We start from the raw sequence: 24,891 nt of genomic DNA, 5'->3' as shown, positions 1-24,891 counted from the left end.
AATATGTCAGGACAACAGGCATTAATTGAAACCATCCCAAGCAAACCAAGACATCTGAGGGAAAGGTCAAACTTTTCTTACCATACTGTATCACTATTATATATATTTTTATGTATTCAATACCATGTTCATAGCCCCAAATAATCAGATTTACCATTTGTTTCATTTTATTTTGAAGCATATTATTTAAAATAATATTTGTGTATACACTCAGTCCAGAATGGGGAGACCACTATGAAGCACTGACAGAGAGAACACCAGCTAAGGCACAGAGATTTGCATTCAAATCCCAGAATGCCACTTCACAGCTGTGACCTCAGACAAAGTATACCCTCTTAGTTGAGCCTCAGTTTCACTGTCTGCAAAATAAAAAGGATAGTATCCACTTTAAAGTTATTAGTGGATCAAACAAAGTAACATTTGATCAAGGAAGGTGTCCCATAAAAGCTGGAAAATGTTATTATACACATGGACAATGAATATAAAGGAAAACACTACAAGACATATCTGACAGCAGCTGCAGTGATGTTACATTACAGGAGGTGTACAGATTGTTTGTAAAGTAAATATTACTTCTCTCACTGAATTTCTGTGCAGTATGGTGTTCTGCGTCCTTCAGCAGCCACAGGCATGACAGCAATCATTGTTTATAATAGAATGACCGCTATGCTGCTGCTGCTGCTGCTAAGTCACTTCAGTAGCGTCCGACTCTGTGTGACCCCATAGATGGCAGCCCACCAGGCTCCGCCATCCCTGGGATTCTCTAGGCAAGAACACTGGAGTGGGTTGCCATTTCCTTCTCCAATGCATGAAAGTGAAGTCGCTCAGTTGTGTCTGACCCTTAGCGACCCCATGGACGGCAGCCTACTAGGCTCCTCCATCCATGGGAGTTTCCAGGCAAGAGTACTGGAGTGGGTTGCCATTGCCTTCTCTGAATGACCGCTATAGTTGTCTTTATTGTTAAACCTCAAAAAGAAAAACAAATCCCATTACCTTTAGCATCTGCAGAGTTGGACATGACATTCAAGAGCATGTTCCTACTACATTCTCACTATGTATCAGCTACCCTGTTAAGTTCTCTGGCCCCATCTTTGGAGCTAAGAACAACAGGTCAGCACCAATACAGCCTTGCAACTTGAGTTTATGGAGGAAACATGTGACTTACTGAGTATCAGGACTCTCTCAAGAATTAGGACTGGCTTAGCCACTATTTAATCACATGATCTAGGGCAAACTGTTCCTATAAAATGAGGCAATAGACCAGAGGATCATTAAAGACCCTATAAACTCTGACATTCTATGATTCTAAGATATTCTTGATATTTTACAAGTATACATGACTGACTTCTTGGATGTTTTCCTCCCCTTTCTCACAAGAGAAGATAAAGTTTAAGCATAATTAAACAGAAAAAGATGTTTGAAAGAGATTTCAAGTAGTTTTAGGATATAGTTACAGCAATAAACACAAATAATAGGCATTCAATTATGAAACATTTATTCTTTCCCACATGAAAGTGTAAATACAATTGTAAACATACACTAAAAAATGTTTTACAAGGTAATCTGCTATATGACCATGATCTTGAGGTGTTAGATGAGATGATTATTAAAGGCCCTGTTCTGAATTGTATAATTCTAAGACTTTTTTGGCACTTAACAAATCTAGATGACTGCCTTCACTTTGGGGTATTTTCACCTTGTCCAGTCTATTCTCATTAGAGAAGAAAACATCATACAATTTCAGAAATAGTAATTTTAAGCAGAGATTTAAAATAATTTCAAGATACATTTATAGTGAAATATAAAGGTAAAATAGTTGCTGAGTCAGGAAACACTTATTCACAGAATGAATTTCATTAATTTATGGAAAATAATACGAACCAAGTAACTTTTCTCTTACAAAGTAACTGAATTCTTTTACTAATAATTTGAAGCTAGAGATATGTATAACACAACATTTACACAGTACTAATTTCAAAATAATATTTTTGACCTCTAAGAATGAAAGTTCTCAATGACAAGCTTTAAATGCGCCACTTAGCTCAGTGGGTGTCAACTGTGTCATAAAAGACAACTACACACAAACAGGACACCACCCATGCATGAGAAAGTGAAATCAGAAACTTTTAAGGCTGAAAAAAAATTCCTCCAAAGCATAAATGATTAAGGTCCAAAGAGCATGTTTACAAGTAAACTTATTTAAATAAGCAAGTGGCTTAATTTGCACACTAATTTTCTTACTGCTTTCTGATTTCTGATTTGGGGGGCTATTTATGGTGTATCTACTGTGCAAGACATTGAGAACAGTAAGAATCATCAGGCATGGTCCCAGTGGTGTGCTGGTAAATCTTTAATAACAAGCTCTTGGGGGGAAGGGAAGAAAAGCCCTTACCTATAGCATTCACCAATTTCTGTGGTGTAAAATACCAGATTTCAAGCTAATAATAGTTTGAAAAACTGTTTCACAAAATTCCTAAAACTAAGAATTATCTCTCACAAACCAGTACAGTATATAAGCCAGCTCCAAGACATCAGTGGTTGGTCCTCAACCTCAAGTAGCTCATAATCTATTCACAGATACATATTTTAGAGAATAGGAAAGAATGGGGAAGATAGAGATAAAACATAAATAAATAACATATTTTATAAGTAATTTTAAAAGTTAAAAGGAACACTAAAATCTGAGGAATTTTCTTACTCTTGTTTACATTTAGTACAGGAATTAAAGTGTAGCATATTCAGGAGAAAGTAAAGGATGAGTGGAATAAGGAAAAGAGAAGACATCCTAAGATACATGTTAACAGTAATCACGTTTAAGTTGGAAGAAAATATCTACTAAAATAAGGGCAAATCTAATGTAACTTTCAAAATTTTATCTTCTTTAAACCCTTTCAGTTCAGTTCACAGTCCTGAAGATTTGTCCTCTCCTCTTTGGCTGCAGCTTTGATGAGATTAGCTAGCTTATTTTGAATAATACTGAAGAACATACCACTTCACATCACTCATACTATCAGCTCAAATAAGTGGAAAACTAAATTCTGGAGTCTGAAAATTGAACTTCCTTTGCATAGTCACCCTGCTGAATCAGATCTTGGGCAAGTGCCGGCTGGGGTGACCTGGAAATTCTTCTGGTAGCAAAACGTGGAGTCTGCAGGTTGGGCAGGTTCCCTGTTGCATCAACCAAGGTCTAATGCACTAAGGAGCAAAAAGATTCATGTCAGTCACTCAGATTTAGCCTAGCAGAGGCAGGTGTAACTCTATACATCAGGGCTGCCAACCAATATGTCTCCAGATGGATCTTAAGAGCCTTATTTGGTGGATTGCCATGAAAACTGCTGCCATCAAGGCACTTTGTCCATGGTTTGCTGAGCAATATAGTTGGTAACAGGACAACACTTTTCAGCCAGTTTATTTTAATAAGTTCCTTTCTTCAACTCCAATCTTCAGGTAGATTAGCACTTCTTCCTAAAAAGGACGTTGAAGAAACCTGCTATATTTTTTTCTATTTATTATCTATTATTCTAACTGATAATCTAGGAAAAGTCATATCTAAATATACAAATGTCACAAATATGTTGTATCAAGTACCTTTTTGAAGTACTTGTGTTTGAAGTTAAAATCTTTAGATAATGGGTATACTTTTAAGATCGCCTTTCTTTGGTGATAATGGTAGTACTCTTTGGCTATGAACTATCTATTAAGTTATTTGCTTGAATACTGACTCTCCAAAAACAAATCATTTTACCTGAATGAATAATGGAGAGCCTAGCCAGATGAGAGAGTATTAAGAGTATGAAGAATAGGCAGCAGACATGAGGCCCATTAACTCTATCCCTAGACAGTAACCAAAATGAATTACTTGCTTTCTATTCAATGAGCAATGGCAAAGAATAAAATAAGTTTGTGCAACATTTATTTTCTAAAGGAAAGTCTTTAGGAAAATCAGACTGGACATGGCACAACAGACTGATTGCAAATAGGAAAAGGAGTACATCAAGGCTGTATATTGGCACCCTGCTTATTTAACTTGTATGCAGAGTACATCATGAGAAATGCTGGGCTGGATGAAGCACAAGATGGAATCAAGATTGCTGGGAGAAATATCAATAACCTCAGATATGCAGATGACACCACCCTTATGGCAGAAAACAAAGAAGAACTAAAGAGCCTCTTGATGAAAGTGAAAGAGGAGAGTGAAAAAGTTGGCTTAAAGCTCAACATTCAGAAAATGAAGATCATGGCATCTGGTCCCATCACTTCATGGCAAATAGATGGGGAAACAGTGGAAACAGTGAGAGACTTTATTTTTTTTGGCTCCAAAATCACTGTAGATAGTGACTGCAGCCATGAAATTAAAAGACGCTTACTCCTTGGAAGGAAAGTTATGGCCAACCTAGACAGCATATTGAAAAGCAGAGACATTACTTTGCCAACAAAGGTCCATCTAGTCAAGGCTATGGTTCTTCCAGTGGTCATATATGGATGTGAGAGTTGCAGTGTAAAGAAAGCTGAGTGCCAGAGAATTGATGCTGTTGAACTGTGGTGTTGGAAAAGACTCTTGAGAGTCCCTTGGACTGCAAGGAGATCCAACCAGTCCATCCTAAAGGAGATTAGTCCTGGGTGTTCACGGAAAGGACTGATGTTGAAGCTGAAACTCCAATACTTTGGCCACCTGATGTGAAGAGCTGACTCATTTGAAAAGACCCTGATGCTGGGAAAGATTGAAGGTGGGAGGAGAAGGGGACAAAAGAGGATGAGATGGCTGGATGGCATCACCGACTCAATGGACATGAGTTTGGGTAAACTCGGGGAGTTGGTGATGGACAGGGAGGCCTGGTGTGCTGCAGTCCATGGGGTCGCAAAAAGTTGGGACATGACTGAACGACTGAATTGAACTATCTATCTGGAGATCATTTAGGATTAGTCAATGCATATCTCTTAAAAGGGCAGATGAAAAATATAATTCTTACGAGGTATCACATTATCTTTGAAATGATGTTTTACAGATATGGCTTGAACAAGGCGGCTATTGTTTATTTCCCTGAGAAGCCTTTCTTGTGTAAGATTATCTTTTCTTGTGTCATGTTACACTTCCACAACAGAAGACTTGGATCATAAATAGTATACCAATAGCACTTGCACAGCAACAACGTCAGAAGTTAATCTATGTTGCCAACAAGTTAATCTGTGTTGCTAATCTATAAATGCCAAGAATTAACAAAAGATATGCCAGCCTCACATTTTTCTAACATCAAAAGAAAACTATAAATGAGATGAAAAGACAACACTCAGAATAGGAGAAAATATTTGCAAATGAAGCAACTGACAAGGGATTAATCTGCACAATGTACAAACAGCTCATGTAGCTCAATATAAAAATAAAACAGCCCAATCAAAAAATGGGTAGAAGATTTAAATAGACATTTTTCCAAAGAAGATATACAGATGGCCAAGAGGCACATGAAAAGATGCTCAATGTCATTAAGTATCAGAGAAATGCAAATCAAAACTACAATGGTGTATCTTATCACCTCACACCAGTCAGAACAGTCATCATCAAAACAACTACAAACAATAAATGCTGGAGAGGGTGTGGAGAAAAGGGAACCCTCTTGCACTATTGGTGGGAATAAAAACTGATAGAGCCACTATGGAGAATAGTATGGTGATTTCTTAAAAGTACTAAGAAAAAAAACTACTAGATAACCCAGCAGTTCCATTCCTGGTATATACCTGGAGAAAACCATAATTTCAAAAGATACATGCATCCGAATGCTTACTGCAGCTCTGTTTACAATAGCCAGGATATGGAAGCAACCTTGGTGTCCATCAACAGAGGAATGGATACAGAAGATGTGGTACATACATACAATGGAATATTTCTTAGCCATAGAAAGGAATGAAACTGTGCTATTTGCAGAGACATGGATGGACCCAGAGACTGTTATTCAAGTCAATTAAGTCAGAGAGAGACAAATATCGTATATTAATGCATATATATGGAATCTAGAAAGATGGTACATATGAATCTATTTGCAAAGCAGAAACAGAGACACAGACGTACAGAACAAACGTATGGACACCAAGGGGGGAAGGGAGGGTGGGCTGAATTGGGAGAGTGGGATTGAAATATATACATTACTATGTATGAAATAGATAACTAATGAGAACCTACTGAATAGCACAGGGAACTCTACTCAGTGCTCTGTGGTGACCTAAATGGGAAGGAAATCCAAAAAAGAGGGCATATATGTGTAGCTGATTCAAAGATGTACAACAGAAATTAAAACAACATTGTAAAGCAACTATACTTCAGTAAAAATTAGAAACAAAACAAAAAACTCAAGCCTTAGCATCTTCAAAAGCAAATACAGAAGCCTGGACAGACTGTTAAGATAATTCTTCTGTGTTGTAAAAGCAGTTGGCCATCATTAGGTGTAAACAAAGAACACTATTCATAACAAGTCAAGGTGAAGTGTCACTTTGCTGAATGGTCAACTGTCATGTCAATCAACATTCCTTCCAGTTCTGTTCATCTGTTCGAAGGAAATGCCACTCTGCCCATTAAATCTCATCACTATCCCCTTCTCCTGCTAGGTATATCAAGACCTGAGAAAACACAAGGCAATCCATGGCTAGGTATGGAGAAACACATAAACGTTATCCATACGTGAATATCCAGTGAAATTCATGACACAGTGGATGATCATACGTGTATATGATTTCAAGAAATGCAGCATGAATTTCACTTAATTGATTAATGGTAAAACATTAAACAGATAAGCTTACCTGAGAATGGAACTTATGTGCACAAGGCAAAACTGAGAGCTTGTCTGGAGAGAGATTCTCATGACAGATCACACAAGGCTCTTCTTCCTCATCATCCTAGGGAAAACATACATATGGTTAAATTCAGCTCATTCTCTCTCCTAAATTTAAATGTATTTAGAATCAACAGTCTCAGTCTTACCAAATGATTGGCTCCTTCCTGTGTGACAGAGCCTTGTGAACCAAGGGGCCTCTGGACTGGTTTTGAGGGCTGGGTAGCATTAACCTGTGATGGAGTATGGCTAGGTGAAACACAGTTACCATTTGGCACTAATTTTCCTTGACTCTGAAAATAAGAATATCATACTTATTTTTTTAGAATTCCATAACACAGGAAGGACTGACAAACTACCATAGAATAGGCTACAGTGGAATTTAGCAAAAGGGGAAATCAACCCTGAATTTTCATTGGAAGGACTGATGCTGAAGCTGAGGATGTAATACTTTGGCCACCTGATGGAAAGAGCTGACTCACTAGAAAAAATCCTGATGCTGGGAAAGATTGAGGGCAGGAGAAGGGGGTGCACAGAGGATGAGATGGTTGGATGGATCAATGGACAAGAGTTTGAGCAAACTCTGGGAGATAGTGAAAGACAGGGAAGCCTAGTGTGCTACAGTCTATGGGGTCACAAAGAGTTGGACACAATTGAGCGACTGAACAACAAAAAGGTTAATAATCAGGTTCATGAGAAATCTTGAAGCAATTATGGCAATATAAGAACCAGGTAAAAACAAAAGTAACTCTAGGTGCTCTTTTAATTAAAATAAGTCTTTGCAGAAAATTAGAAAAAAAAAAAGTTTCCTTTATGAAATATTCAAAATAGCCTAAATTTCAAAAGGCTTAGTTTTATTTTAGAATGTCAGGTGGTATTTCCAACGCTATTGTCAGGTTTAATTGTTTAATGTTAATATATGATTTAATATGATTATAATTGATTTCCCGATCATGTTATGGAGATAATTAGTGTAGCTAACTAAAGATAAGGGTCAGGAGATAGTTTTATTTTTTGTTTTCTGTTGTTTAGTTGCTTTTTTTATTTTTTACCTGAGATCTCTTGGGGTCAATAAATTGGGAAATCTTGTGAACAATTTCATCAAATGTCAGTCCAGATAAGGACTTCCCATGAGTATCCTTCAATTTCCGTAAGAAATCTGTAAGCTCCTTTCTGGAAAAGATCAAGGAAAGAGTAGTGGTCATTCTCCTACTGCCCTGAAGATGTGCCCTCCAAAGGAGATATAAAACCCTATCATAGGATAATATCCAACGTACAGACGTGACCCTTTGGACCTCTGATCTAAAAACACCATCATGGGTCCATCTACATTTATCTTAAACCAGAATGAAAATTCCTGCTAATGTGCTCATTAAGGATACTTAATGTGTTCATGATTGATAAAGTTTAGTATTTATTTTCTTCCCCCAATGAGATTTTAACTGTTTATAAAAGCTCACTTGTGAAAATGAAATTTGCTATCTAAATACTTATTTATGTACTGAGCCTCTTTATATTGTACTTCTCAATGTTCTCTTACTCGAGAGAAACTAAAATATTTCTTTTCAATTATGTTACTATCAGTCTCTATCACTGTGCTATCAATTCTACTTTTATAAAATTCATAAACAGAAAATAAAGATTACTCTCTGGGAGAATAATGGAGAATGATTGCTAATGAATACAAGGTTTCTTTTAGAGGTGATAAAAAGGCTCTGGAATTAAACAGTGGTGACAGTTGCACAACTTATACACTTTAGAATGGTTAAAATGATTAATTTTATATGATGTGAATTTTACAAAAAAAAAAGAAAATAACGATTGAACAGAAAAGGAAAGCAAAGACTAAAAGACACATTATGTGATAAAGAAACCTAGGAGTATTTTAATCAACATGCTATTTTTCAGTTCCCATGGCCCACTGACCCAAAGTCTGCATACACATTTTGGTAGGACAGGGTAGGATCATAAAATATTTTTTCTCAAATGAAATGTCATGTCACCAGCCTTATAAAACTATCTTTGATTTACCATTTATTTTCTATAAACATTTTTTACCACAACTATATTAAAATTCTATTTTCATTTTCTATTCACCATTATGTTTACAAAACCATAATATAACCATGAAACATAAGAGTATATAGTGTTAAATAAAAGCATTGGCCTTCAAATGAAAATGCTGGTGAAAACTAGAATTATTCATTTGACACAAGATTAAAGATAAAAGACAGTTCATTTCTGGAGGAGTAGAATTAAATAGCTTTCTGTGAAAGTCAGAACTGTGAAAAGCACAGTAAAATAATATTTCTTGCGTTTAACTGTGTTCCTTAACAAAGAAACCATAAGAACCTTCAATAAATTAAGGAAATCTGATTATGTTTGTGCTTACATAGCATACAATTCACTTAAAATTCACTTTGGAAATAGGTTATTATGATAATTATTGTAGCTAGTGGCATTAAAACTGGATAGGTTTATAACTAGCTGTACTTTCATTCAACAAGCAAACCTAAATTCGAAAGTTCATTCCCTCGTGACTTTAATAATTTTCGTGGAGAGGTTTAGCATTTATATTGAAACCTATCCCTTCTTAATGAATTTAATTTTTCTTACCAAGGTGATGGTTAGGAAATACCTGTAACCTTCTGTGTGTTGGGAGGAGGGAGGGTGAGTGTTGTTTCTCTGAAATGTTTTATTGGCATAATTATGGCTATGGAAACTGTAGTATGATCTGTTCACAACACTAAAAGAGACTAAGCTACCTGGTCTGCTGTGGAAAGGCAGTTTTCAGCCTCTCTGTAATCTTCTCCCAATTCATCATAAGGGGATCACTTCCTAGACTTGCACTGGGAGGCATAGCTTCTCCCACAGGAGCTGGTAGTGTCCAGGCTATGCTAGTCATCTGTAAGAAACACAGTTATGTCATCAGCTTCAATTATGGGGAAGCAAAGTTCCATGTCAACATGACATCTCCATACCTCAGAAAATGGGTACAATAAAGAGGAATATTGACATGCATGTTCCCTTTTCAGAAGTTTTTTTTCCTTAACCAGCACAACAGTATTTCTAATTATTTATATATGTTTACCTTTATTTTTAAAATGGCACATACTAGTCCCAGTAATTGCAAACATAAATAGAAATACAGAATGTGCATTCCTGACAGCAACCTAGTTTGTTAATAGAGGAATAAGTAAATAAACTGTAGCATATCTAATCAAGTCCTTAAAAATAGATCTATATGTCCGAGCATAAGAGATATCCATAATATATGTAATTTTTAAAAAGTCTATGGCACAGCATTTATGGTAGAACTCATGTTATATTAAAATATTTTTCAAATGTGTATGCATAGAAAAAGGACTGTAAGATATAAAATAACCCTTAAACTGTGATTATTTTCTAGGATTCAACAGCAGGGTAGTTTTGCTTTCTACTGTATATAGTATATATTTTGTATATACTATGTGTATTGTATTTTTCTAATTATAAAAGTAATTAATAAGATCACTAATTACTAATAATAAATATAAGATAAAATTAATCAAGCAAATAATAAAGTTTAATTTTCAAACAACTAAACAAAGATGAGAATACTACTAAAATATCTGCTCAATGTCTCAAAACGTCACACAGGCGGTATATGGAAGTTGTAGTGACAACTCAGAGCCATGAAATCATCAAACAAAAATTGCCCTATATTTTATGATAGTTCTTGCTTAGAACCATTAAGTTTGTAATTAATATCAATATGTGAATATTTTTAAGTGCTTATCTGATTATTAGGATAATTATAAACAAAGTATCTTCTATCTAAGATTATAGATTATTTTAAAATAGAAGGTTACTACTTATGAAAAATTAGCAACTACTAACAGCCACTGAAATTACTCATACAAAGCCTGGTAAGTTAGAGAAAGGGCAGAATATCCCCAGAAATCTGGGTTTGCCTCAGTGTCCAAGCTTTTTCAGAGGAATCAAAAAGTAATCCTATTAGAAGGCCGAGGTACTTTAAAATTTTATAGATCCTCATAGAATGTTGCAGGAGCAAAACACATCAGCAACAATGTAATATCAAGGTGATAAAAAAAATGTGGTGCTTAGTTAACAGGTTAAAGCTTAGATACATATTTGCTTGTAGAGACGCCTCTATGCTGCTGCTGCTAAGTCGCTTCAGTGTCGTGTCCGACTCTGTGCGACCCCATAGATGGCAGCCCATTAGGCTCCCCCCGTCCCTGGGATTCTCCAGGCAAGAACACTGGAGTGGGTTGCCATTTCCTTCTCCAATGCATGAAAGTGAAGAGTGAAAGTGAAGTCGCTCAGTCGTGTCTGACTCTTAGCGACCCCGTGGACTGCAGCCTACCAGGCTCCTCCGTCCACGGGATTTTCCAGGCAAGAGTACTGCAGTGGGGTGCCATTGCCTCTATACAAGTAAGTAAATCTATTTGACTATACATTTCAAAGAGAGTCTGTCAGCAATATACAGGTACAGAATAAACCTCAATTCATTAGAATTCAGTTATGACAAACTTAAGATTAGAGACTTTTTCATTAATTATATTAAACATCAATCTTCTGTGAGGTTTTTTAATAAAAAGTATACCTTGATCAAGATTACAACTAATAATCCTAATCATTTGTGGTGGATTCATGTCAATGTATGGCAAAACCAATATAGTATTGTAAAGTAAAATAAAGTAAAAATAAAAATAAACTTTTCTACTTCTTATTCAGGTTCTGATAAAGCTTATCTAGCTCTTTGTAACTCAGAAAATTTGTAACTTTGCAGTATAACATGTTTCAGGGCGATACTATTTATATTACCTATTTATAGATAACCAATGTCCTACAATATACACATATGTATCTATGTATAAAAAATTTTTCTTTTGCTTTGTGGCATAATGTGACTTAGCTTCTTTGCTTTCCAACCTACCCAACAACCATGCTAAATATAAACTGTCTCTTAAAAATATCAATCTCACCCTGTTTTAGAAGCAAAACTAAGAATTCTCTACTATAATATCAGGTTTATCTTTGTATCTAAAAACTAAACTATTATCACTTAATGCAATAGTTAATATATGTAATGCACTTAACACAGTACCTCATGGACATAGTCATTCAATTATCATCACTATTTACTTTATTAAATAAATGAACAAAGAGAACACATTCATTCTGAGAGTCTACTGTGACAATGGACTAGTTAATGTCTATTCTACCAAGGGGTTTTTTTTACCAAGGGAGATCTAGATGGACCAGTTGCAGAGACAATTCCAGAACAAACGGCAGGCATTTGAGGAACAGTGAGTATGGGTCTAAAGAAAGATTCTTTCACGATGGGTCTTCCCAAGAACTGCTGCATCTAAAATGGAAAAGACAGAAAATAAAAACAAACCCCCCACATAATTATGTAGTCAATAATATAAACTCATAGAACAATGAATTTTTTGGGGGGAGGAAAACTGATCTGAAATCTAGATACAAAGCATATTAGAAACAGTGCTGTTATAACACTAGTTAAATATATGAATATTTGAAAAAAGCAGGGAGCAGTAAAATACACTAGAGAGCACAGAGAGAGAAGAGAACTTGATTCTAGTCCTACTTTCTTTCCATCTTGCTGGGTAGCCTTGGATACCAAGTTATTAATCTATAAAATAAGAGTTGAGGTTAGATGATCTGCAAAGTTCTCTGCCAAATGGAATAATGCAAAGGACTGTACAAAGGAGTTCCTCAATGAGTACTCTCCATACTGATAAACAATACTGACACTCAGAAATTCACTAAACAATCAAAGTTGTCTATAGAAAATACTACTTTTGCTATTATGTATTGAAAGGACCTTTTACCACCTGGTGGAGTTCTGAACTACGTTTAGTTTCAAGGATAGTAGAAAGTTAAAATGGGGTGGGCCAGGGGGATAAACCCTCCTACAGTGACTTTTAGACATGTCTGTGGATGTTACTGAACTTCCCAGGGATTCATAGAAAGCTAGCCCTTCTTAGCACCTACCAATGGGATGGATACCTTATTGGCTGGACTACAAAAGAGGACAAGTTTATGGGACATCTACTATGTGCCAGGTCTAGCACTGGCATAAAGTAGAAGTTCACCTATTTGTTGAATTTAAAAAATTAACATCAGTATAGCGCTTAAGTAATGATACTGAAACCAGAAAGTTGACAATTACTAGGGAACTTTATAATGGAGACAAGAATGACATTTGACTCCTAACATCACTAAATGAGAGACACTGTGTCTTCTAATGTGCATATACTTCACCACCTATAAGGTACTCTTGCTATAAATACTGACCCTGATTCTAATTTAACCCTCTAGACCTATGATCAGTTTATAGGAAATAGCAGAACATGTATAATGACATGTACATGTATAAGGATGTAATCAGTTACATCAATAATACAGGAAATTAGTTTTTCAACAAATAAATGACATGAGCAAGAGAGAGGGTATTGGGTAGCTGTTACAACTTTAAAGAAAAATAATCAGCCAAATGAAACTATAAACCTTGTTTGGATTGCTTTTTTAAAAATAAGGGCTTTTAAAGTAATGGTAATTATAACCAAATTGGAAATATTTTTAATCTAGTTAAGAAAAAGACATTTTTGAAACAATCTGGGAAATATGAATTCTAATATCAGATATAAAAATTATAATTTTCTTAGGAGAATGGTGGTGTGATTATAGCCAATAAGAGTAAGAGTCTTCATCTTTTAGGTATGTATACAAAAGTATAAATGGATGAAGATTATATGATATATAGGGTTTACTTTAAAATGTCCCAGTGGTGAGGAAGGAAGGAATAACATGAAACAAGATTGATAAAATGTTGATTATGATGTTGAAGATGGCTCTTGGGTTCACAGAGGTTCGTCATTCTATTTTTATGTATGTTTCAATATATTCATAATATAAAGTTCTTAAATAACAAATGGTGATTCTGAATCAGTGATCTTGTTCTTTTTGAGGACAACAATTACCTAATATTACTTTGAGAATTAGACAGCCAGGGTATAAAAATCAAAATATAATGAAACACATAAAAATACTGGATTAAACTGGGAAGAGTACCCATTATTCCAGACTTTCCAGGCTAGACCACTATATTTATTTAAAGCCTGGTGACCATTCTTTATAACACTAGAATTTCAGAGAGACAGACGTTAGTGATCAGATCATCCAGGACAATTTCTTGATTTGTCAATAGGAAAACCAAAGTCTGAGACAGCTGAGTTTCCCCAAACCAACACAGTTCTGCACAGTTAGGACCTGAACCCAGACCTCAAGTGTATTCCCATTGTACAATACCGCCTCAATTTATACTGAAAGAATGGTCACATTTTTAGCATCTGTGCTTTCAAACTGTTCCACTAATGGTCAGTGGTCACTAATGCCTGTACTTTAACACAACAGTCTTAAAGTGACTCTCTGATCAAGCACAGCAGTGACTCTCCTTAGGAACCACAAAAGATACACATGCACCTCTTATATGTCTGCAAAGGATGCGTATTAATGTTACTGAGCCTAACTGCCAGTGGGTTTTTGCCCTTGACTAAACCTGGAAAGCCACATCAGACATAAGCAAGTCTCTGAAAGGATGAGGATGTAGAGGTCAAGGTTAGATAGTGCTTGTCAGTTACAGTGTCACATATAGCTGTCACAGACAGCTGATGCCAGTCTGATTCCAGAAGACTCCAAAGAACAACTCTGTATCTAGCTTCCAAGTCTCTGGAGCCATTTTACGTTTAGAGTCATGGGAGAGTTTACAGCCTACAGGCGGAAGTTTGAATACAGGCAGAGCCAACAGGGTTTCTAGAAATCCTACTATGTTACTTCCCATAGAACTAAAGGGAATCTGGGATTTGTCATCTATGCAACACATTCCTTATCAGAAGAATTGGCAAGGATGTTGTTCAAAGCCTCGAATAAAAATATCCATAATACAAAGCTCCTATAAAACTTGAACTAATCAAAAATATAAAAGGCAATCCTCATTCTAAACTAAAGTCCATGTGTATCATAGAATACTTTCTCAGCTCTAAATTCTGCTTTTGAAACACAGTGTAACTCCACACAATTCACATATTAATAATTTTTAAGTTCTTTGATATACTGAACTAGTGTTTGTAGAAATAATATTTTCAAAGTTCTATTACAAGCAGAAATGCTAATGTCAAAAGTGATCTACTCCTAAATATATCACAGCTTTTTTTCCCCTTATCCTCAGATCTGTTATCATAATAAAAGCTATTATCTAGTGGTTCTGTTCTGAAAGGTCTTTTGGAAAACTGAGTCTATTGGGCTAAGGTACTACGTTTCACTTTTTTCACTTTTCCTCCCACTATGTTTCCCCGAAGGCTAACATAAATAGTATGGCATAGAGATTAGTTTGTCTGAAGAAGACCCATTTATCCCTAGCCACAATCAGGGAAGGGACCTAAATGAAAGCTGTCTTTGATGTTAAAAGGTAAGAATAGAAGATAAAAGTTAAGGAAACAAGGTCTGAAGTAGAAGTGGAAAAGTGAAGTCCAGCCTGATAGGGTATTATGCTGAGAGGTTTCAGTAGTCTAGTGGTAATCTGAGGGCATTTGGGAATTCTGAGCATTCATCAGTTTTCTCCAACCATGTAAATGTGATTGACAGGATGAATGAGCATACATTACCTCTTTAGATATCAAACGCATTACTAAAATCCAATCATACAACCTATCTCTTAGCCTCCTCTGAGCTAACAAACTAGTCATACCATTTGTAGATGATACAACAGGAATGGACATAATTACAAATGATATGCACAACATGTGCCCTATTCACTTTGAAGACACATGAATGTACTACTTATTCAGTGTTTTACAGTTCTCACTTATCAAGATGAGGATGGTGATTGTTCAAAATCTTATGCAACTGATTCTTGAACAACACAGGTCTGAGTTGTGTGGGTCCACTTATATCCCTTTTTTTTTTTTTTAACAAATACAGTCCCTGTATTTTCATTTTATAGATCTTTAAATGCAGAGAGAGTTTGCATTTGATACATGGAATCAAAAAACTAGGGTTTGAGTCTTGATTCTATCCAAACTGTTTCAGCTTTCTGCTCTTGGGTAGTCATTTATCAAATTCATTGTTTTCGAGTACAGCAGTATTCAAATTCCTGACTGCATGGGGGGTACGCACCCCTTCAACCCTTGTGTTGTTCAAGAGTCAACTGTATTTCTTACCAGTATCTCAGGACTGGGAGGTGGTGGAGGAAGATGGATTGGAGGCAGTGTACTCAAGGCAAACCCTTGCTTCACCTTGCTAATCTGTTCATTGTATCGTGTCTAATAGAAGAAGAGAAACAATATTTTACAGCAAAATCAACTTCAAAGGAATAGCATATGGAAATACTGGATGTAGTTTTGAATAGTACAATACAGGTTAGTGATTCTCAAATTATGCCAAAAATAATATAGAAATAATTTTTTTACATAAAACAACTCTATACACCACTCTCCATAAATGTAAATATTAACAGTTGTGTCTTTAATAGTGTCTATTGAGTGACAAGGTATAATGACACATAATTCACAGATCTCTGTGAAAATTCCTCAGTGTTTCCATAATTTTTAGCCCCCAAATGGTAACCACTGATTAAAGTAAACAATGTCTAAAGATCAAGAAGATGTAAATAATATACTAGCTGATCAATATGGGAAAAAAGTATTTGTATCAGCTTAACTACTTGTAAATGTTCATTTTAGAAATGGAGGGGAAGGTTTAGGAAAAACTTATTAAGTGTCCACATTTTTTTATCTTAAAAGTTATACCTTTAGCTTTCTCCAGTTCCCCATATAGCTTTGTTTTTCTCCTCTTGGATTTTGCCAAAAGTTAAGACTCCCAACCTTGAAGTTTAAAAACATACTTTCTAGATTATTGGCACTGTCCCCATTTTGCTTTCCATATTACTTTGTAAACAACCCACAAGAGTGGAAAGAAAAAGTCTTAAAACATTTAGAAACTTTCATATACAAGACATGTTCCTAGAAGAAAACAATGATAGATAGAGAACAAAGGGCAGATCTTTTGAGGCCAGAACTTTTAATAAACCCAATAAAATGCTAAGCATCACTAAAAGCTGAGGATGAAAGAATCCAGGAGAGAAACAGGGAAGACCAACAAGGACAAAGCTAGACAAGCAGACAGTGCTTTAAGGCAGCTCTTTATAACTGAATGTCACTGTTTCCCTGGCAGTATTATGGAATCACAAAACAATCAACATTATATATCAACTTTAATATATAAATATGAAATTATTCTAAAAAAAAATGAATAAGCTAATAAATATTCAGTGGTTTACCTCTTCACAGATTACCTTTCGCACAGTCCTAATTCTATTACATGAATAATTAAGAATTTATTATTTTGCATTAGGGAGTAATTATTCATACATAAAAAGTTTAACATTGAAAACTAATACAGGTATTCCTGGCCTTCCTTTTAACTCTATAAACATATAATTACTCAGATAAAGTTAAAACATTCACTTATGATTGGAACACAGGTAGCTTTGGAATTCTAGGAAAATTAAGTATGAGGCACAATTTTTGAACGTATCATTTACTAAACCAAGAACCTAAAAGAAGACAAGTGAGAGTTAGGATGCTATCTACAATCAACCACATGGAAGTAATCAAACCTCAAAAAGGCATACTTTAATAACTGCAATGAAAAACATGTTTTCCTTAAATTTCTGTTGTCATTCAGTCATGTCCAACTCTTTGTGACCCCACGGACTGCAGCATGCCAGGCTCCACTGTCCTTCATTATCTCCCAGAGTTTGCTCAAACTCATGTCCATTGAGTCAATGATGACATCCAACTATCTCATCCTCTGCTGCCCCCTTCACTTCCTGCCCTCAATCTTTCCCAGCATCAGGTCTTTTCCAATAAGTTGGCTCTTTGAAACAGGTGGCCAAGATATTGGAGCTTCAGCTTCAGCATCAGTCCTTCCAATGAACATTCAGGGTTGATTTCCTTTAGAATTGACTGATTTGCTCTCCTTGCTGTCCAAGTGACTCTCAAGAGTCTTCTCTAGCACCATTGAAAGCATCAATTCTTCAGTGCTTGGCCTTCTTTACAGCCCAGCTCTCATATCTGTACAAGGCTACTGGAAAAGTCATAACTTGACTATATGGACCTTTGTTGGCAAAGTGATATCTCTGCTTTTTAATACACTATCTAGGGCCTCCCTCACAGCTCAGTCAGTAAAGAATCTGCCTGCAATGCAGGAGACCCAGGTTCAATTCCTGGGTCTGAAAGATCCCCTGGAGAAGGAAATGGCAATCCACTCCAGTATTCTTGGCTAGAGGATGCCATGGACAGAGGAGCTTGGCAAGCTTTTGTCCATGAGGTCCCAAGAGTCACACATGACTTACTAACTAAACCACCACCAGGTTTGTCATAGCTTTTCTTCCAATTGTTTTTAATATTAGATTTTGTTTTGTAAGTATATACCATCTATACCATTGAGTCAATTTACTCTAAATACTTCATGACTTACCCTGAGGAATGTAATCTTGTTTCTAACATCTGTCACAATGGCATTCCAACTGTCTACTGCAGCCTTTAATTGAAGTGATTTTAGGTTGCTGGCACAAACATGGAAACACAAAAGAAAGTTCTTTGTATATGCCACTTAAATTTCCAAAAGTTTCTATTATGTTCCCTAGTATTTACGTAAATAAAACAAAACAACAAAATTACCTCTATCACCAGTTGCCTCAAATGGGAAGAAAGTTGTATGAAAGGACTTGTTATTAAAAGTTTTAAGAAAAGACTAGGAAACAAACACAAGATTTCTTTTCTAAACAGTGGATATAACCTCTGCTTCCAGAACACTAAGATTTTTCTATCTTGGCAATATTTTTTAGGACATACTTACTATAAAACCTCTGTACATGAATCCCTCCACTGAAGAAGGCAGGCAAAGAAGACCAAGTAGGGAAATTGCCCTAGCCATCTAGTTTGGTTTCCCAGGTGGGTAAAGAACCCGCCTGCCAATGCAGAAGATATGAGACGCAGGTTCGATACCTGGGTTGGGAAGATCCCCTGGAGGAGGGGATGGCAACCCACACCAGTATTCTTGCCTGGAGAATCCCACGGACAGAGGAGCCTGGCGGGCTACAGGGCAGAGTCATGGGACATGACTGAAGTGACTAGGAACTCACAAGTGCATCAGTGCACGAGCAATCTCAAAGATGTTGACTCATCTTGGAAGCAGGTTTTGGACCATTTTCACATTAACCTTGACATCACAGGGCCATGGTTGGCCTATAAGGCTCTCTTGTAAATTAGAAAAAGATATTTCCTACAAAAAGGCAAATCACAAAGAAGTACCTCCTTTGCAAGGATGAATTAGAGATTGCTGTTTCTATAAAATGTATAAATTGCACAGACACAGCAGCTCTGCCAAGCAGCCCACCAAATGATTTAAGTAAAACAGTTTTAAGGTGTTTAGTGTCTGGTATCTCTAGAAGAGAGATTTCATGTGGCCTTTCAGACGGTTCTATCTGTTGTAACATCCCCACCCCAGAATCACCCAGCACAATAACTTTAAAAGAGCCTAACAAGTTATCACTGAGATCATCTCATACAAAGAAGCTTGATAATATTCTAATTTATAGAGCATCACTTCCCCTTTGAGGAAGCAAAGACAGACTGATCACTTATAACAGTGCTTCCCTGACCTGAACGTACATCAGTAGATACTAGGAATCTTGTTAAGCATCAGAGATTCTGATTCTTCAGAACTGAAGAATAATGACGATTATATTGAAATAATAATCGTTAAAAATAGTGATGCACTGGTCCCAGAGATTTTCAACTCAATTAATTCCTTAAGTTTAAAGGTGTACCTTGTAAAATTACAAATTGAAGAAGAATCCTATGCAACCTGCCCAAAATTTGAAAACCATTCATTTGTAGCACAGTAGCAAACTGCCTTTAACACAGTTTTAGGTATTAATGCCGATTTTCCCTCAGTGTATTTTTTCTAAAGGCATTTAAAATCAATCATTAAGAGAAAAGAATTATAAAAAGTTTTCAGTTGGAATCCACCTTGTTTTGTAAATATCTGGTGGCTCAGAGGTTAAAGCGTCTACCTGCAATGCAGGAGACCTGGGTTTGATCCCTGGGTTGGGAATTTCCCCTAGAGAAGGAAATGGCAACCTACTCCAGTATTCTTGCCTGGAAAATCCCAAGGACGGAGGAGCCTGGTGGGCTTTAGTTCACGGGGTCGCAAAGAGTCGGACACGACTGAGCAACCTCACTTTCACGCATGTCTCTGACTGAGACTTTCAATCTGCTTCATTGTAGAGGAAGGGAAAAATCTGCTAGCAGCTATTACTGCACTTAATAGACTTCTCCGTGCTACAGCAGGAGCAACAAAGTAAAAGCTCAAAGTGATTAAATGACATCTGAGGGTTAAAAAAAAAATGGCTTCTTCATTCCAAAGATTCTGGTGTCATATATGTAAAACACAATACAGATTATGTTCAACCTTGGAGCCACCTGTGAGATCTCAGAGCTCAAGACACATTAAGGAAGAGGCAGAGGTTACCTTGCTGCCATACGAGTCGCCCTGGCAAGCTGACTGAGGCATTCCTTTTCAGTCTGCTCTAGATGAAGCAAACCAAAATCTCTACGACACTGTAAGAAATATACCTACAGATTTTTGAGAGAAAGAGAAAGAAGTGAAAGGTGCCCTTATAGAAGAACACATTTTTCTTCAAACATTTCAAGCAAATTTAAAGCTATTTTAAAAGATCTCTTCTAATAGCACCTGAGCTTCTTTCCTGACCATAACACATTAAAGCTCTTTGATCAATCCTGAAGTTCTACTATTTTTATTCAAAAGTTACATGGTTGGTAAACATTTTAGAACATTAGTTTTCAAACTTGCATATGCAATGGAATCATCTCAGAAACTTTAAAAAATGCTGCTTTGGTTCCAGAGATTTTAATGTAATTGATTCTAGGTGCAACCTGGTAAATGGGGTCTTTAAAACCTCTCAAATTATGCAGCAAAGTTTCAGTTCAGTTCAGTTACTCAGTCATGTTTGACTCTTTGTGACCCCTTGAACCACAGCATGCCAGGCCTCCCTGTCCATCACCAGCTCCCGGAGTTCACTCAAACTCATGTCCATCGAGTCAGTGATGCCATCCAGCCATCTCATCCTCTGTCGTCTCCTCCTCCTCCTGCCCTCAATCCCTCCCAGCATCAGAGTCTTTTCCAACGAGTCAACTCTTCGCATGAGGTGGCCAAAGTACTGGAGTTTCAGCTTTAGCATCAGTCCTTCCAAAGAACACCCAGGATTGATCTCCTTCAGAATGGACTGGTTGGATCTTCTTGCAGTCCAAGGGACTCTCAAGAGTCTTCTCCAACACCACAGTTCAAAAGCATTAAATTCCTTTGGTGCTCAGCTTTCGTCACGGTCCAACTCTCACATCCATACATGACCACTGGAAAAACCATAGCCTTGACTAGATGGACCTTTGTTGGCAAAGTAATGTCTCTGCTTTTCAATATGCTATCTAGGTTGGTCATAACTTTCCTGCCAAGGAGTAAGCATCTTTTAATTTCATGGCTGCAGTCACCATCTGCAGTGATTTTGGAGCCCAAAAATATAAAGTCTGACACTGTTTCCCCATCTATTTCCCATGAAGTAATGGGACCAGATGCCATGATCTTCGTTTTCTGAATGTTGAGCTTTAAGCCAACTTTTTCACTCTCCTCTTTCACTTTCATCAAGAGGCTTTTTAGTTCCTCTTCACATTCTGCCATAAGGGTGGTGTCATCTGCAAAGTTTAAGAACGCTCAAAAGAAGTCCTGCTATTTGACTTTTGTTTTAATTGATGAAGGAGTAAGAAAACAATGAGACCATATAGGACTAAGCCACCCAAATGGGGCTTGGAGGTCATCTAGTCTGATGTCTCTCCAAGTATTATTGAAGCATGGTCATTTGGCCTTTGTTTTTTTCTATGGATCACTCAATATTCACTGAAGATAGCTTACTATACTCTTGGACAGCATTAAATGTTTCTAAAATTAAGAAACTTAAGTAGAAACTTTCCAATTGAAAGCAGTGAAAAAGTCTACAAACTTGAGTTCTTAAGGTAATCTGAGGTTGTTTTCTTTCCCCAGTTAAATTTAATACTCTAATACATCACTCTCCAGGGATTTTTGGTGCAAAGATCAACCCTTGATTGTTGAGCTCTGGATTTCAGAGTACTCTGTTAAAAACAGACCTTACCCATGACAAAGGTGAGAAGGTTTGTGATGATTTTAATGTCAATGAGCTCTCCAAAACTTTGAATTTTATTGTACATCAAGATTGGTTATCTACAAATAAAAATTACACACATACATAAAATCACATTTCTTTTGAGAAATCCTAGCTGTGGTGTTCAAAAATAACTTAGGAGAGACTGGATGACTTTCTAGGGGAAGAGGTAAGTTAGTTTTTGACTGGAATGTATGGTGTGTGTGTGGTTTTGAAATATCTATACAGTTAAACAGCAAAGAGAGGATTTATTATAGCAACAGTGAAATATTATTCTTAGACATTTGGCTTAGTCACCTGGTTTAATGAGAATTTTCCAAAATAAGTATGATATATATACTTAAGCAAACCAATTTCTTGGAGTCATTTTGGGGAAAACAACGTAAGATCATCAATCTTCAAGTAAATATACAAAACACCAATGAGTCAAAAGAAAAGCACAAGAGTTTGAACTGTTTTTCTGGCTGGTCCTATGATGTCTTAATTCTGTTTATTCAAAAAACAATCTTTTCAAAATTCTTAAGTATTTTAGTATTTACTAGTACACAAGTAAAACTTCCCTCCCCAACTCCATCTCTTTTTTTTTTTTTTTTACCTCAGCTGTTAAAGCCCTGCTAGTTTCTGCATTCAGTTTGTTTAAGTATGTTTTAATCGTGCTTTCCAGATTATGCTTCTCCATTTCCCACTGAGATCTGAAATATATGATAATTAAAGAGTCAGTAACATTGCAGCAAGGTCAGACTCTTCCACTTTATTCAGGAGGCACACAGATACAAGCTATTCAATGAATAGGAAATGATTTTCTGAAAACTATACGGCACATAGAAGCAAGACGAGACACTGCTTAACCCTTAGTGTTATCCTTTACTATCATGAGTGTGGAAGGTTTAAAGTTGTCAGTACAGAGGTTATGATTTAAAACTTGGCTCTGAAATTAAGCTGTCTGAAGATGAATCTGACCTTCACAACTTATTAAATGTGAAACCATGAACAAGTTACTTCTCTATACCTCAATTTCCTCATATAGAAAAATGGAGAAAATTATATTCCTTACCTCAAAGAGTTGTTGTGAAACATTCATTCAGATAATATATATTAAGTACTTGCATCTGGCACATATTAAGTACTAAGTAATAAGCTATTATTATTAACAAATTTTACATCAAATAAAGGTTCTACCAGCCTTTTTATAACAATAGCAACCATCCCTGTAATAAAGCTACATCACTGTATTAACATATTTTACTGGTTATCTCAATGCTCATATTCAGTACCTCAGAATGAAAACAATTCCTGTAGGTTGAGAAAGAGAGGAGGAGATGCTGATAAGGATATTATTTATGAAGGACTTTGTGGAAAATGGTTACCTATGAGGTTTCTCTTTTTCCTAACCCATTTCAACTTCCTACACTTGAGCCCCAGAACACTAGACCATACATACCAAATTATATTCCCAATGAAAGCATTTAATTGGACATATAGCATTGTAATAAGAACTTTTTCACAAGGCTTTCCTCACTGTTTTATTATTAGAAACATCTGGATGCTTGAATACCTGACAATATCTGACAAACATTTATGAGAAGCTTGATAAAATAATATGTTGTTAATATCCATTAAGGCCAGAGTATTTTGAGGGGAAAATTTATAAAATATGGAAAGAGTCAACAAAAAGGAATTATAATGCCATTGAATGCTGTGAAAATTTTGCCTGTGAGAGAAAAAAATAAATTGGATTTCATCAAAATTAACTGTGCTTCAAAGGACATCATTAAGGAAGTAAAAACACAATCCACAGAATGGAAGAAAATATTTATAAATCATGTATCTGACAAGGAACTTGTGTCCAGAATATACAAAGAACTCTTAAAAGTCAATAGTTATAAGAGAAAAAAGTGAAAGTGAAAGTCAGTCACACGGTCAAGACCGACTGTGATCCCATGGACTGTAGCCTGCCTGGCTCCTCTGTCCACGGAATTCTCCAGGAAACAGTACTAGAGTGGGTTGCCAGTTTCTTCTCCAGGGGATCTTCCTGACTCAGGGATTGAACCTGGGTCTCCTGCATTGCAGACAGATTCTTTACCAACTTAGCCACTAGGGAAGCCCAGTGAAAGAGAAACAATCTAATATTAAAAATATTCAAAGGAAGTAAATGGACACTTCTCCAAGTAGATGCACAAATAGACAGTAAGCACATGAAAAGATAACTATTAGGAAAATGCAAATAAAAACCACAAAGATATATACCACTTCACAAATACTATGATGGGTGAAACAAAAACAGATAACATAAGTATTGGTGAGAATGTAGAGAATCAAAATACTCATACATTGCTGATGGGATTGTAAAATGGTGCAGTCACTTAGAAGACAGTCTGGCAGTTCCTCCAAAAGTTAAACACAGAGCTTACTGCATGTCTTACCAAATCTACTCTTAGGTATATACCCAAGAGAACTAAAAGCATATGTCCACACACAAAAAAATTTGTATACAAATATTCATAACAGCATTACTGATAATAGTCAAAACTGGAAACAAACAAAATGTCCATCAACTGATGAAAAATGTGGTATATCCATATAATGGAATATTATCTGTCCATAAAAAAGGAATGAGTACTGATACCTGCTGCAATATGGATGAACCTTGAAAACATCATGTTAAGTGAAAGAAGTTAATCAGAAAAGGCATGTATTATATGACTCCATTTATATGAAATG

General features: G+C 36.1%; 1 protein-coding gene across 1 annotated transcript in view; it reads right to left on the bottom strand.

Annotated features, from left to right (window-relative positions):
- Positions 1-2,646: 2,646 nt before the first annotated feature.
- The window catches only part of DZIP3 (DAZ interacting zinc finger protein 3), a 100,810-nt gene continuing 78,565 nt past the window's right edge, over positions 2,647-24,891 (bottom strand). The window contains exons 22-31 of the mRNA XM_068975265.1: positions 22,766-22,862; positions 20,448-20,551; positions 18,390-18,477; positions 16,070-16,171; positions 12,067-12,192; positions 9,587-9,726; positions 7,874-7,994; positions 6,971-7,114; positions 6,790-6,885; positions 2,647-3,195 (exon numbers count right to left, since the gene is read on the bottom strand). Coding sequence (XP_068831366.1) covers positions 3,085-3,195; positions 6,790-6,885; positions 6,971-7,114; positions 7,874-7,994; positions 9,587-9,726; positions 12,067-12,192; positions 16,070-16,171; positions 18,390-18,477; positions 20,448-20,551; positions 22,766-22,862 — 1,129 coding nt within the window. The 3' untranslated portion in view covers positions 2,647-3,084. The remainder of the gene's footprint in view (positions 3,196-6,789; positions 6,886-6,970; positions 7,115-7,873; positions 7,995-9,586; positions 9,727-12,066; positions 12,193-16,069; positions 16,172-18,389; positions 18,478-20,447; positions 20,552-22,765; positions 22,863-24,891) is intronic.

This window comes from Capricornis sumatraensis, chromosome 1 (genome assembly GCF_032405125.1).
Source record: "Capricornis sumatraensis isolate serow.1 chromosome 1, serow.2, whole genome shotgun sequence".
NCBI classification, from domain to species: Eukaryota; Metazoa; Chordata; class Mammalia; order Artiodactyla; family Bovidae; genus Capricornis; species Capricornis sumatraensis.
Note: the sequence above shows the minus strand (reverse complement) of the source record. Positions and strands in the feature narration are given on the sequence as shown.